Consider the following 14,866-nt stretch of genomic DNA (forward strand, 5'->3'; position numbering starts at 1 on the left):
TATATTAAATTAATGAGATGTATCGTAAATGACCACGTTGCGACCATTTGTTTTGCAGAAAAAGTAAATGTTGCTGATGATTGTTATTGTGCGGCCGACGATAACTAACATTGAGGAATTAAGGGCAACCGACCTCATTTTTCAAACGGTGCTATATTGAAATGAAAAAACTGGAAAACTTCAACTCATAAATTTCGATTCAAGCTCGATTTGCAGAACCCAAAAAAAGACAAAATTCGTCCTTTTGATAAAAAATCGTCGCGCATGGTTTGCAGATAATGGTGACACGGCACAATCAATCAAAATCTCCGTGCATGTTTTTGTCACCTCACATTCCATTCTTACCACAGAAAATTGCAAGTCAGATATAAAAGCACTAATATCGGTGCGTGGGATGATACTAAGCATGTATGAGGGGATCAAAAATTATCAAACGCTCAATATTACATTTTACGGCATCTCGTAGTTTATTTTTATGTAGTGACAAAATGAATGATCGCTGTTGGGAAAAAATATACCGAAGAATTATGGATTATAAAAAAAAATGTAGGATGGGAGTGTGTAGTGATAAATTAATGAGCAAAGTTGTAACGCTTGATTGTATTTTTGCGTTAAAATGAAAACGAAACAGTAATGTTGTATACTTTATTAAATACAATATTAAAGAATGTTGTAATAAAATTCAGAAGTATGAAGAGTACAAGTCACAAACACATTGAAAATTTTAAAAAATGTAAATCTGACTTCTGGTAAGATGTTGCAGTTGGTGCTATCACTTTCGAGACAAAAGCAATACAATGCAAATTACAAGTTTAAAATGACCCACCACGATAACATTTTTATTTACTGTCATTATAAAACTAAAAAATACGAATGTAAGAATAAAGCATACATTTTGTATAACAATTTGTTCCTCAACTAGTTATGTACAGAGTAAACTCGAAATCTGGTGCCGGCCGATATCTCAAGCTAGATAAAGCAATTTCGACCTAGTTTAACTAAAAATATTCACATGCTCAGGCAGCCTTTTGTACGCTGAATTTCGGCAAGCAAAGACCAAATTTTGTTTCAATTCCTGAGAAGACGGGGATGGACACTGAATAACCACCGACGTGATCTGGGTTTTGCGACTTGGGCGACTCCCCACCCAACGTTGTCACCTTCCACTCGGATCCACTGGGACGCCTGGAAAAACAACATGATTCCAGTTATGAAAACGAGTTCTTTACCGGCACTCACGTTCCACCGAAGTCGATGTACAGCAATCGTTGAAGGATTTCGTAGGTTAACAGAGTAACACCGAATTGGGGAGATGATCGACAAATGCGAGCTGAAAAGAGAAGAACAAGAAAGTGGGGTTAGGAACGTCTACGACGCTGTAGCAAGAGACAGCACATGACATAAAGCAGTTTAACCTTGACTTGGTGTACTGGTACGTCACTTACCTATGGCACCTTTCCAGAAGGCTCTAATTCCTTCTTCTACGTAGATTTTCCTGACAGCGTCGAAGACACCGCTGTAAGTCGTTTGGCCTGCTCTCGCGACCACTTGCAACCTAGTTTTGATCACATCCGCCGGTGTGACAAGACCAGCTGCCGGTACACCGGCAATAGCACCAGAAATCAGTAGAGTAATCGGATGGTTGTAGCCGTGCTCGTCGGCAAATTTCGCTTTAGTGTGGGCGTAAGTGGGGAAATAAATAGCACTGAAGGGTATGTCTCTGAGGAGGCAAGCTTTTGCACCTTTGTACAACCCAAATAGTCCCAACTCTTTCACGACTTCCAAGGCACGAACCTTTGCTCCACCGGCGATCTCGCCGGCCACTTGCAGGCGAATCTTCACTATTTCAAGCGGGTTGGTGAATATGACTTGAGAACAACCGGCCTGGTGACAAATCAAAATTAACACTCGAGTTTGCATCCACTTGCCACACTTACAGAACCTCCGGAGATGATTTCTCCTATGAGAGATATGTTCCCGTTTTTGTCGTAGAATTTGTCCCGCACAAAATCGTTCACCTGAAATCGTTCCCAATTTAGACATACAATAATTTAATACAAATTATCTCAACCGCTATTTCAAAGACAGACTGTTAGTACAAATTGTTAACACCAGAGTGCGCCAAATTCAGCTGTCATTTTTTTTCCCTCTGACGCTAGTTTTAGTTTTGTGAAGAAAACACGTAAAATGAACTAACCGTGAGTTTTATAGCCTTTTCGGGCGCAACACCCATCAACTGTGGTATCAATCCTCTGTACAATCCGAAGACACCTTCGTGCCTTATAACTTTCTTGAAACAGTCGAAACTATGTCTGTACATCAACTCGCCGACCAGTGAGCCACTTCTTTGATTCTGCATGCGAGTTTTCACCAAGTCTATGGGATAGACAGCGGTGGCGCCGACAGCTAAATCACAAGAGTTACAAAACTGCGTCCTCTGCAGTACGAGTGTTTACCTCCAGCAACTGAACCCAAAGTGAATCGGTACGCGCTTTCCAAAATTTGAATAATAATGCCTCGGTCTTCGGGACTCTGAAGAGAAAATTATCAAGAGGGAATTAATGAAATTGTTGTATTTGATTACTTACTGAAACGGCGTGGATTTCTGCCAGTCGGTTGGTTATTTGCTTATAATATTGTTCTGGTGCTATGGCATTGAGGTCATTATATACAATTCGCCTAAAAATAATCGTAATAGAAAATATGCCGAGAACGATCGGACATATATAATATGGCACAGACACGAACCCGTCCCATACACCATTCTCTTCTGAATATAAATGTCTAATTTCCACAGCAGCACAGATAAGACAATATGTTTTTTTAACTAAATATCCATCTCAAAGTAATTAAATTTAAGTACTTACAATTCTGTTATGCCAATTTTGTTATAGACAATTTAAATCTTAAATAGAATGAATATTACATAGAGATTATGGATATTTACCCGCTTTGGTGAAGTACATCACACAGTTGAAACAGTATATCAACTTCCAGTGGAGTCATCTGGGACATGGCTTGGGCCGAATGCATGAACTCTTCTTTCGTCACTTCTTGGTTTCTGTGACCGTTCGTCACGTTCAGATAAATACGTTTGGCTAATTCCATGTTGTTTAATAACGAATTAAATGCAAAGAAATAGGGAAAGCTGACCCTCTGACCGCCTTGGGATCCTTGGGCTGCCTAATTATCGAAAAAAAAAACAAAAAAATATACATGTACCGCTGTTTTTTCATAACCATTTTATTCACAATAAATATGCAATAACTGTGCAAAAAAAGTGGTAAAATAATAACCTCTATAAGGTGAGATTGTACTTGCTTTGTGAGCAAATGACTTTTGATATTGGTCATGATGAACTGAAAGTCCAACACGGATATGAAACCGGTGCCGCTCTTGTCCGCCCTTCGGAAGCCTTCGATGGCGTACTCTTCGTGAAAATCGTGAAGAAACTGACTGAACTCGCTGTACGACACCAGACGTTTTTTGTCGCGACCAAAATACAACTGTATGAATGGTGAGTCCATGTCGAACGGAATTCGATCGTGGAGCTCGGTGTTGGACATTACCTCAACGAATTCCTCTGAAAAATCAACCAAAAATTGTAGTTTGCGGCCAATTTGGACATTTTATGATTTGTCCAGTGCAGCCAAAACAAGCGAGATACTTACGAAAACTAACCATTCCATTTCCGTTAGTGTCGAACAATTGAAATGCCGTTTTATAGAGGGCGTCGGGAAAACAGAGCAGCCCTTCGAAAGCTTTGAATTCGGCGAAAGAGATGAGCCCATCTTTGCTGGTATCGACGATCCCCGCGAGCAACTGTACAGAATGAGCATTGTAATTTTGTTGATCGAACAATCCGAGAAACTTGATGACGAAATCCTCCGGGGTCATAAACTTCTCCCCGTTCTTTTCTTTGGACGCATATTTATTGAAGATTTCTACGAGATGGTGCGGATTAGCTCGTTTCAAATATCCACCACCCTGAAACAGAGAAGAAGTTACAAAGCGTGCCCTTGATGACCGCCAAAAGACGTTTGAAGGGTATCAAAGACAACAATTTTTTGACGGATGAAAATTTCATGATGTTACCTTTGTCACTGACCTCTACAAACAACCTGGATGTGCCAATCGCTTGCGACATTTTATTTGATCGCGGCAAATTTACGGAAACTCACAGAGGCAAGGAAAACCTCACGCGCCGTTCGCTCGAATAACAGGTCGGAAGTTGGAAAATATTAAAGCGCTAATTGTACGTCACCGTAGGTGTTTAAAAATAGTACGAAAAACTCAAAATGTTAAAGTGAGCGAGTGGACGAACGTGTCCACAAACTTGTCAGCAATTTTAATTTTAACTTCGGACATCGTGTAGACGCACACAAATGTGAAAATAACCGTGCAAAAATCGCCGGCCATAACGTTAAAGCGCCTAAAAGGCATAAACTCGATTTCAAACTGGGAAATGTATTTTTAGTGCGCTAAGCAACCGATTTCAGCGCTACACGATTTTTTGTTCGCCAACAGATGACAACGTGTGTTTCCAGTTGGATGTTAATTAATTCGTAAGTAAAATGTGGAATTTACGACTACTGCATCGGGTGTATAAGTACTTGGATAAACACGCACGGAGATGGCCTCTGAACATTATGTAACATTACGATTCTCCCGTGACCGCAAATTAATGAGTTAATGACACAGTATCAATTAAGTGTCTTGTTTTGGGTATAGTCGACAATAAATTATTGGCCACATCAAAACTTATACGAAACCGTTTAGAACGGGAACATCAAATCAACGTCGCATGGTAAAGCTTGTGATTTCTGAAGATTGAAATGTAATTGGCTCACGACATATCGAGCGCGTAATTATGCAAATCGTGAGACAGTTTGCTTTCGTAAGCAAAGCTTGCACTGCGTCTCCACGTGAAACAATATTTTTAAACGTAAACCCCCAAAAATGCTTTGCGTCACGACTTGTACGTGGTTAACTCTTAATACACACTTAACGTGATCGTGTTACTGGGAATTGTTATTTTTGTTAAGTCGTGCTTTGAAATTTTTTTTTTAAATTTGGGTGTGGGAATGAAATTGCAAATTTATTCTTACTTAATATGCTTTATACAATTAAAAATAAAATATCACTTAAAATTCACATTTTTTGAAAAATATACTAACATGACGAAAAGGATCAATAATAAAGTGTTATATTTTCCGCTATAATATAACTAGTGGTATGATTATTATCGATGATATTATGAGTGAAATTGAGCTGGAGATTTCACGAGTCCGAAGGACTGTCCTGCTTCAATTTCACGAATGTAATGTCATCGATGATTAATCATACCACGTGTTATATTCGATGAGACAATATAGTGAATGAAATACAAAATTATTCATTTATTTGTCAAACTGACAAATTTATTTCAATCAAAGATCGTAACGACGAAAGTAAGTAAATAAGATCATTTTGGTAATTGTGCACTTTAACTACTTCTAGAATTTTCGCGTTTTTTCTGGCTAGACAGCCTCAAGACGTCCTCCTAGATCGTGTGCCACCATTCAAACCTTGTGCAAATGCCTTTTTTTCTCTCTTGTTGTGTTTCAAGGTCGCGTCAAGGTCGCGCCAAGTCTTAGTAGAACCAAAGGGTAAGGAAAATTTTCATTTGCACAAGGTTTGACTGGTGGGAAACGATGTAGGAGGACGTCCTGAGGCTGTCTAGCCAGAAAAAACGCGAAAATTCCAGAAGTAGTTAAAGTGAACAATTACCATATTTTTTTTGTTTTTTATTATCGCTGTGATAGCCATGCAACTAAGGACTTTACGAGTTTTCATTGGATTATTCATGATCACGTGATACATGAATTATATTGTCCCGGTAATGAGTATAAACTCACCCAAGCTTGTGAACTAGATAACACATTTATTTTTTTATTACCGTAGAATGTACACCCCAAATTGCAATTTAAATTTTATAATTCAACGTACAAAGCAACCTCAAGTTACCAAGCCTATGAAAAAACCAATGTAACAAATTAAGAGCTTTAAATTACTGTCGAATTATCACTGTTTAATGTGTTTTTAATAACTCAAAAATATTTACAAAAAGGCATTTAACGTCCCACATTTTAGGTTTTGAAATTTGTCTTTGCTAGTTTGTGTGCTCAGTATTTAAAAATGAACTGGTTAGCAAATAATCTACATGATCACCATCAAACGTACGTAAAAGGCCCTTATAAACGTGTATTATACGCTATTTTTTATTATACCTGCACTATAATCTGAAAATTATAACAAAAATACCTATTTTCGAAGTAATCTGTGTCATTAATCGTTGATATAGAAATGGTCAATTGTTGTTTCGTTGCTATGTACATTTATTACAAATTGTGTATAAATGTGTATTTATCATTGTTCAAAATTTGTAGGTGAATTTGTTGTTATCTAGGCAACTTTAAAGCATTTGTGCTTTAAAGGCCCGATTTTGCACGCTTTTTGGTGTCAAAAACAGGGATTATGATTCAGGTATAATTAAAAACTTTTAAATCAACATCGCTTAAAGATGAAATACGATCTGTGCTCACACCATCTGGGTTTTTTATTATTATTTTTAATCATGATCTAAAAACTATGTAAAAACACGACTAACTAAACTTATCAGTTATCACGACGTAACTTCCCGTATACCTCAAATTTGACAAAAAAAAAATCCGAAAAAAATGACCCCAATGTCACCTTATTTAACAGAATATTTCGAAAATTGGTTGAAAATAGTTCTTAAAATAAAAATAGTATTCCCTGTTTAAGATGTTTAAAGCTCACATTTGCTCCCTCATACATTTTTTGCTTGATAGAATTGTATAATTTTTTTATTGAACTAGGTACATTATGTGAATTTTTTATTCGAATTTTGTTCTGAAAATTTACACATGCGCATAAAATTTCAACGAAAATAACTTTTTTTGTTCGACACTGTCAGAATTTGAGAATTTTCTCCTGTGTGAACGGATTTTGATAAATGTCACAACTTGTCAAAACGAAACGTTAAGCTCATTTTAAAGATTTTAAGCGATTTTGGAGCCTTTAAGGGGCTCGTCGAACAAAAGAAAAACGTTGTATTCAACTCGTTCGTGTGTAAATTGGCCCACTTGTGCAAAAAAGGCCCAATTTACACAAGAACTCATTAAATAAACTACTACTTCCGATATATTCAACAGAAGCCTTATTTCCGATTTTTTTACGTGGGATTTAACGCATACCGGAAGTAACGAAATTTTTGTTATTTATAAAATAGAGACGTTTCTGCCAATTTGTTTAAACGTGTAATTAAATTATTTATTAAATAACTGCAAATGTTTACATGATGGTTTTTATTTATTTCTGCATCTTCTCTTCTTATTCTCTTATTCAAATTACATATACGATTTTGTTTTTGTAAGCACGAAAAACTAAGGATTTTATTCCAGGTGCAAATAATCTACATTTATAAAGAAATTTCTATAGCTAAATCATTTTTAAAGTATGATACTTTTGTTCCTATTTTCATGTAGGGTTTTCTTACGATTTTTTGAAGATTGTCTTTTCTTCCTTTTACAAATTTTAAAATTGTAACAATGAAACAAACCAATTATGTATAGTTACATACTTTTATCTCGAGCTAAAATTCTTTTAACTGATCTATAACACAAATCCTACTTTTGAGATGATTTTTTGACGATTTTATTCCTTCTTTCGATGGTTTAGAACTAAAAGACTTCACGTTAACATTTTATTGACGTCTTCGAGTTGTACCGATTTGAGAATCGATTTTTTTATTTTAGTTTTTCTGACGTTACGTCTGTACGTCTAGGTCACAAAATTATTCCGTGACATTTCTGGGTAAATAGATAACAATTGCAAGACACTTTTAAACGTGAGGTGCTCTGTACAAATACAAGATATTTTTGGTTAAAATATTTCGTTAATCCCTTTAGTATTTTAGTAAGGCTGCAGTCCAAGAGGTTGCCTTGACCCTTAACTAACGCATACAAGAAGCGAGATACTAACAATAAATAAATTATGAAATAAACGAGCAATTTTATGATAAGCTCCACATATTCCTCAACGTATCGCGTAATATCATCATGTTTTGTAATAAATAATGACGTCGATGGTCTCAAGACACTTCAAAATAAGTCACATTGTTGATAACTTCAGCTCTTAACTGTTATCTCTCATTATCAGTTTATTAACTTGAGATATGTCCAATGGAAAATGAAAATTAAATTTAACCCAAATACTTACACTGTAAACATTTTTGCATTATCTTAAAAATTCCTTGTTAAACCTGATGGCGCAATAATATTAGTAATTACAAAAAAAAAGGCCTGTGTCATCGCCCTGGCCCTTTTTCCGCCAGAATTACTACCCATTCAACATACAAAATAGGTAGTAAAGAAAACAAAAAATGTACAAAAAATGTAACTGCATAAAAGTACGATAATTTGAAGTGAACAGCATTATTTACAAATTGTTCATATCATTATATTGCGACAACCAAAAGAAATTTACTAATATTTCAAATTTATATTAAAGTTAGACTTACCCACCTCTTGGCAAAAAGCTTTCGTGAAAAGTGTGTCCATTCCCAAAACACAAAATGTTCATATAAAAATTACACGATAAAGTTAATCGTAAAACGTTGTTCGTACTTCTATTACTAGTAATTTACAATAAACCCTCAAACCATGCAGCTGCAAGGGTTAACACTTAAAATTTAGTTTTGACAGCAATCTATGACAGTTGTGACATTGACTGATAAAACAAGGACGTCTTTACAGGTTTCTATCTGCACTATCAATTTTTTATCGTTTTGTATTTTCCGACATGACACAAGACAAATGTAAGAAATAATGTAACAAATTTAGTAATAATATTATAACAATGAATGCGTATGTAATGAGTATTATTAAAACAAATAATTTGGTTTGACAGTAGACTCTTACAACTGACGTTTGACTTGTCACAGTGACAGGTGTAGTGGTGTTAGATGTCAAAAGTTTTCCTTTAATCGTGTTTGTTTTTAAAATTTTTCACCCCACTTTGGGTAGACCATGGAGAATAAAAGTACAAAATCCAAAAAGAACATTGATAAAAACAAACACAAAGAGGTAATCGGTATTGATTTCCGAACATAACCTAAAAATTTTTTTATAGGACACAATTCTCAACCACATAGAAATTTCAGTAGCCGAGTCGGAAAAGAGGGCCAATGGAACTTTGAATTTACGAGAATTTTACACAGTTTATTTAATTGAAACCAAGTAAGTCTTTCAGTATTTAATTGTTTGACTTTTAATTATTTTATTAGACTGACAGATTCCGAGTTCCAAAACAAATTCCCCAAACTTACAACAGTATGGAGAAGATACACAGAATTCGAGCAATTAAGAGGCTACCTAGAGGTGACTCATCCGTATATTGTTTTACCTCCATTACCTGAAAAGAGAGTCATGTTTGGCTGGCAGAAAATATCCAGTGATACTTTTGACCCAAATTTTGTAGACAGGCGGCGCGCTGGCTTAGAAAATTTTCTGTTAAGAATAGCGTCACATCCTGTGCTGAGTTGGGACAAGCATTTCATAGAATTTTTACAACATGAGGATGACTGGAGAGAGTCTTATAAAAGCAATGGTATGACAGAAACACATGATGTTTGCAGAAGACTCAAGCGTCGTTTTCATGGTGGCTTTACAAGCGTGGCTCGCCCGGCTTAGAAACCGCTCGACCAATGCGAGCACAGCTTTTAAAAAACGCCACGGCGTGGCTATGACTTTGCTAAAATAGGAAATATTTCTATTTTTCAAAGCCACGCTCAGGCTTTGGAAGCTTGCGCATGCGCTCGAACTCGCAACTACGAATCAAATCAGTTCCATTGACAGTTCAACGCTGGCTCGCACAATTGCGCATGCGCGTTGGCGTAGCTGCTTTGAAGTTTGAAGTAGCAAACCACCATGAAAATGGAAACGATTCTTGCAAAGCTACGCCAGCCGAGCGAGCCACGCTTGTAAAGCCATCATGAAAACGACACTTCATGATTCTGTTATTGCAGGTTATTTGCAATTAATGGAAAATAAATTGAAGGCCTTAAATCTGTCAATCAGACTAAGAAACACTGATCCCAGATTTGAGTCCATCAAAGAATACAGCCAGATATTCCAAAACAACTTAAATAATCTCCTCAAAGCGCGATCGCGCGTGGCCGAAAAACAGTACAACGTGCACAAGTTGCACGCAAATTACGGACGGGTATTTAGCGAATGGAGCGTCGTCGAGAGGGACATGGGGGATGCGTTGCAAAAAACTGGTCATTATTTGGATTCACTAGCTTCGAGTATTGATGCTGGGCTGGAGGATGAAGAATTGTTGGCAGATCAGTTGAAGGAGTATTTATTCTTTGCAAATTCGTTGCAGAATGTGTGCAAAAATTATGAATATCATCAACTACAACTTGAGGGGGCTGAAGATAACGTAGCTAGTAGAAATGTAGAAAGGAACAAGGCCCAACAGGGAAAAACTAGTTTGATGTCAAGACTGTTTGGCGCTGTGGATACAGATGAAGTCAGGGAGCTCAAGGTCAACTTGTTGGACCAACAAATCCAGGAGGGGGCGGCAGCTGTCAATACTTCAAAGACCAATTTAAAGTAAGTGAGTTGTAATTATTTATTTTTTTATCTTTTACATTGTACAGTTAGAAACTTACAAATATTTTCTGGTGTATGTGACAGTAACAATATAATCGCGTTGCTTTCAGTGAATTCTCTACAAAGGCCTTAACAGATATAGAAAGATTCCAAAACCAAAAAGTACTCGATTTGCGAGAAACATTGACCAGTTACGCATTTCTACAATTAAAAACTGCCAAAAAGGTAAAACTCGTGCTCACGCGAATTACTTAATCATGGTTGTTTTCAGGGCCTCCAGACTTGGATGCAAATACGAGATTGTTTGCAAAATGTACCATAATTCTCAGACTATTTCAAATGATATTTATCCATATAATGTCTCTTAAATCTTAATTGTCTATGTGTAATGTGCCGTTAAGTTTTAATGTCCGCAAAATGTATCATAATATTTATTTGTTGTAAGATATTCATATTTTTAAACGTGAAATGTAACTTTGCTACAGAGCATATTTTAAAATCGTCGAGGCTGTAAAAAAATACTCGAAAATAAATTATTTTTGTTTTACGTCCAGATTTCATTAAAAAAATCCTCGTCCCAGTCGATGACACAATAATTTTACGAGAAATTTTAACTACTTTGTAAACAAAATAAATAACAATCGCTGAATCGTCAGGTAATGTCTAAGGGATAATCTGCGTTTAGCACTAGGTCAATGTCGTCTTTATTAAACAGACAAAGGCTGTAATTTATGCGTCCCATTTTTTCTCCAACTCCTCGCCTATTATTCCCATAATAAATTTTATAATAGTATCGACTTTTTGTTCTTCTCCACGTGTACTTGCTCCACGGTATCTATGTCGGCAATTATACCTTTCATTCGGAATCGTACTGGAAGTGAATCGACTACAATTACCGGATATTATCCGCTTTCAACAAAAAATGAGTGAGTCCGAGGAAACTAGTTCCAACGGCAAGTTCAAGATGGGAATAAGTTTGTGGTTGTCCTTTTGTTTATTCGTTTGTTTGTGGTTTCTGAGCCGTTTTATGACAGGCAGGAGACAGTTAAGGAACAATTTGCACGTGATCGAGGACGGGTTGAGACGAATGCAAGAGGAGATCGAGCGGCGACAGAGGGAAAACAGTATCAGCTATGGTGAAAACTTAGAAGAACTAGCCGAAGAGTTGCAGAAGATAAATGAAGAAGAAACGGTAAATAATTTTGTAGTGTTGTTCGTACGAAGCGCACAGTGGATTTGCTCACCTCGTGCCAGTTATGTGTACCATTTAAATACTTTTTTGACAAAAAAAAACCATGCGGTTCGCTTGGATGCAACGAAGTTGTAAAAAACCACAACAAACGATTTGAAGTTCGTCAAACTTTAACTGAGTTAAGATTGTGTTGTGATAGGAATATCCACTGTGACTCACACCCTCTTTTATCTTTTCACATCTCTACCACTTTTTTGTTTTCGATGAACAGATTCTCGTCTTTGTTGAAATATTTATGTGCAAGTGGCATTCGTCTTTACAATTTCATTAGTTTTACTAGCCTGATATTGATTTTGTATTTGTTGTGATTGAGTAGGTTTCTGTTGTCAGGAATGTGTGCTTTTTAACCTTAACAACACACTCAAACTTCATTGTGACAAATATATTTATGAAAAATGCGTACCCAAAAAGTGTCTGTGGATGTGTGGAAAATGGTATTTTCGTCATGTTCGTACCTAGGTTTAGCTTGCGCCGCTTGGGTACTAATTAAACTCGTATATGCTTGTTTTTGGTTGCCGAAATATCTGCAGACGGAAGAACAAAAAGAAAAGGAGGGACAGTTTGTTGGGGATAAGAAACGTGAAGAAGTACTAACGAGTGACGACAAAGAACAATTGGTACAAGACAAAAAGAATGATTAAAACTTTTAGTAATAGTGATATAACATTCTTGATTTGTATGGATTGTAGATGTAAAAATATTATAATAATATGTACTATTACATTTAAATATATAACAGTTACAAGTTATATTTTGATAGAACAATTTTAACTGACATTCATATTAAGCATAACAGACCAGACATTATAATTTTAAATAAACAACAAAAGCAAGCATATCTTTTAGATATAGCTGTTCCAAATTCACATAATATAACACAGACATATAACACAAAAATTAATAAATATTTAGAGCTGTCCGTTGCTATGAGAAATCTTTGGTGTTTAGAAAAAATTTCGATTTTACCACTTGTAATTTCAGCAACGGGAATAGTACCGCAATCTCTTTTTAAAAATTTAAAAATTCTGGATTTAGATAACACATTGGTAGTTGAAATTCAAAAAGGTATATTATTATACTCATGTCACATCGTGAGGAAGTTCCTTAACATTGACACAGAACATAATACACAACAAAGTCAAAATGCGGAGGCAAGACGCCGGTAATTATGTTGATAAGCACTGCACTATTACTTGATAGTAATATCCGTAATAGTGTATGTACTCCGGCAAAATTGCCGTGCCGCCGGGTGGAGGTGGGATAGTTGATTTATGTTACGAGTTATGTTTGTAAATAGTTGCTGTACATCGTTGTCGCTTGAATATAAAATAATATAGTTTATTTTCATCTCTAGTAGGTAGGTACAGTGTAATATCTTACGTCTTTTCCTCATACTTTACCTCAATAAATATATTTTTTTAAATACCTAATTAATTTTTTCCATACCTACAATTCTACATGTTTATTAAGAAAAAAAATTACAGAAAAAGATTACCTAACTTTTTATTTGAATAACTTTTTTCCATGTAGTTATACTCAAAAGAAAGCTACGGTTCAAAAAAATGATGAAACTATTTTAAAAATTATTCTTAAATTTATTTATTTCAATAAATGCTAACTATATTACAATTAAATTAACTATAAAAATAACTTCCAAAAACATTGTTTATTTTTTGCTGTTTTGTCTTCTATTTTTATCAAAAGCCGAAATTTATATCTATATCTACAGAAGGAAAAATGCTTTTTTGGAATATATTATTGAACAATTTAAAGATCAATCCGTTCTTATGTATTTATTTATAATAAAATGCATGAATTATTTTAAAAATAAAAAATTAGAGCAGCCATTTGACATTTACTATGATTGTTTTATTCATTTTAAGATTTTTTTAGATCTCTTTTAAAGTTACGCCGCTTAAAGTTCAAATATGCGGTCACACCAAGAGGTTCGCACCATACGGGAATTTTTTTTCATTGATTTAACAAAAATGTTACCACGACAATCATCGCAACTTGTCTAAAGACTAAGAATGCGACTGACAAAAGTTATTACATGACTTCCGGTTACCTCCTATTTGACATTTAAAGAAAAATCCAAAAAAATTACATCAAGGTTGTCACCTTATTTAACAGAATATACCGAAAATGTATTTAAAATAGTTCTTAGAACAAAAGTTATTGCCATTTTAAGATGTTAAGGCTCAAATTTGCTCCCCCATACATTTTCTGCCCCGTTATGTTGAAATTTACAAATACACATACATTTTTATTAAAAACAACTTTTTCATGTAACTTTTCTCGATAAATTTAACAAATTTAGGTATGTTAGATTTGACTTAGGTATACCCTACCGGAAGTCACGAAATATCTTTGATTTTATGATTTATGAAAATGGACGTTTCTACTAATTTGTCTGAAAGGATGGTTAATTTCATTATTTTCATTATTAAATAACTACAAATATTTAGACCGTAATTTCTATTTTTTCCTGCTTTCTCATTTTTCAAAAATTTTTTTACACAATGAATTTGCTATAAATGACCTATTCCAATAATCATTTATACGATTTTGCATTTTTGATATTTAAAGAAATTTCTGTAGCTTGGTTAATTTTCAAATATGGTACAATTGCGGAAATGGAATTTTGGACAGTATTATCATTTTTCTAATGTAAATTGTAAATTCTAAAACAACCTTTACGTTAATAACCTCATTCTTTACTCTGTCATGTTTTTGTGATTTTTAGCATAATAACGGGTAGGCAACAGATCAAAGCGATGATTTAATTACACCCAGTGAAATTAACTAAAAACTTACTTATCTTACTTTTTTTTCTAGGTATTTTCATGCAAGGCTTTATTACGATTTTACGAAAATTTTCTATCCTATCCCTCAGAAATTTTAAAATTGTAACAGTGAAAACAATTATTGG

General features: G+C 35.0%; 3 protein-coding genes across 7 annotated transcripts in view; 2 read left to right on the plus strand and 1 right to left on the minus strand.

Annotated features, from left to right (window-relative positions):
• Positions 1 to 631: 631 nt before the first annotated feature.
• aralar1 (calcium-binding mitochondrial carrier protein aralar1) overlaps positions 632 to 14,866 on the minus strand; it is a 42,606-nt gene continuing 28,371 nt past the window's right edge. Inside the window, exons 1-11 of one of the 5 annotated variants that reach the window (XM_069053931.1) lie at positions 8,589 to 8,863; positions 3,672 to 3,987; positions 3,297 to 3,583; positions 2,948 to 3,183; positions 2,589 to 2,679; positions 2,457 to 2,532; positions 2,198 to 2,406; positions 1,938 to 2,018; positions 1,446 to 1,884; positions 1,240 to 1,330; positions 632 to 1,185 (exon numbers count right to left, since the gene is read on the minus strand). In XM_069053931.1, the coding sequence (XP_068910032.1) occupies positions 1,017 to 1,185; positions 1,240 to 1,330; positions 1,446 to 1,884; positions 1,938 to 2,018; positions 2,198 to 2,406; positions 2,457 to 2,532; positions 2,589 to 2,679; positions 2,948 to 3,183; positions 3,297 to 3,583; positions 3,672 to 3,987; positions 8,589 to 8,624 (2,031 nt within the window). In that variant the 5' untranslated portion in view covers positions 8,625 to 8,863 and the 3' untranslated portion in view covers positions 632 to 1,016. Of the gene's footprint in view, positions 1,186 to 1,239; positions 1,331 to 1,445; positions 1,885 to 1,937; positions 2,019 to 2,197; positions 2,407 to 2,456; positions 2,533 to 2,588; positions 2,680 to 2,947; positions 3,184 to 3,296; positions 3,584 to 3,671; positions 3,988 to 4,095; positions 4,531 to 8,584; positions 8,864 to 14,866 lie in introns of those variants that run through there. The other 4 variants (XM_069053932.1, XM_069053930.1, XM_069053933.1 and 1 more) reach the window with 4 other exon arrangements.
• On the plus strand, positions 8,901 to 11,229 carry LOC138135241 (sorting nexin-4-like). Its single transcript, XM_069053935.1, has 6 exons — positions 8,901 to 9,149; positions 9,196 to 9,302; positions 9,350 to 9,672; positions 10,091 to 10,682; positions 10,793 to 10,907; positions 10,954 to 11,229. The coding sequence occupies exons 1-6, from the start codon at positions 9,093 to 9,095 to the stop codon at positions 11,002 to 11,004; spliced, it is 1,245 nt and encodes a 414-aa protein (XP_068910036.1). The 5' UTR covers positions 8,901 to 9,092; the 3' UTR covers positions 11,005 to 11,229.
• On the plus strand, positions 11,377 to 12,683 carry LOC138135248 (uncharacterized). Its single transcript, XM_069053944.1, has 2 exons — positions 11,377 to 11,874; positions 12,465 to 12,683. The coding sequence occupies exons 1-2, from the start codon at positions 11,605 to 11,607 to the stop codon at positions 12,573 to 12,575; spliced, it is 381 nt and encodes a 126-aa protein (XP_068910045.1). The 5' UTR covers positions 11,377 to 11,604; the 3' UTR covers positions 12,576 to 12,683.

The sequence above is a fragment of the Tenebrio molitor genome, chromosome 7, assembly GCF_963966145.1.
Source record: "Tenebrio molitor chromosome 7, icTenMoli1.1, whole genome shotgun sequence".
Lineage (NCBI taxonomy): Eukaryota > Metazoa > Arthropoda > Insecta > Coleoptera > Tenebrionidae > Tenebrio > Tenebrio molitor.

What these genes read in the sequence shown, in the direction of transcription:
- LOC138135241 (XM_069053935.1), top strand. Translation starts at nt 9,093, where the DNA reads ATGGAGAATAAAAGTACAAAATCCAAAAAGAACATTGATAAAAACAAA. An exon ending in GTTTATTTAATTGAAACCAA is followed by an intron (nt 9,303 to 9,349) that starts GTAAGTCTTTCA and finishes TTATTTTATTAG; the next exon opens with ACTGACAGATTCCGAGTTCC. An exon ending in AGAGTCTTATAAAAGCAATG is followed by an intron (nt 9,673 to 10,090) that starts GTATGACAGAAA and finishes CTGTTATTGCAG; the next exon opens with GTTATTTGCAATTAATGGAA.
- LOC138135248 (XM_069053944.1), top strand. Translation starts at nt 11,605, where the DNA reads ATGAGTGAGTCCGAGGAAACTAGTTCCAACGGCAAGTTCAAGATGGGA. An exon ending in AGATAAATGAAGAAGAAACG is followed by an intron (nt 11,875 to 12,464) that starts GTAAATAATTTT and finishes AAATATCTGCAG; the next exon opens with ACGGAAGAACAAAAAGAAAA.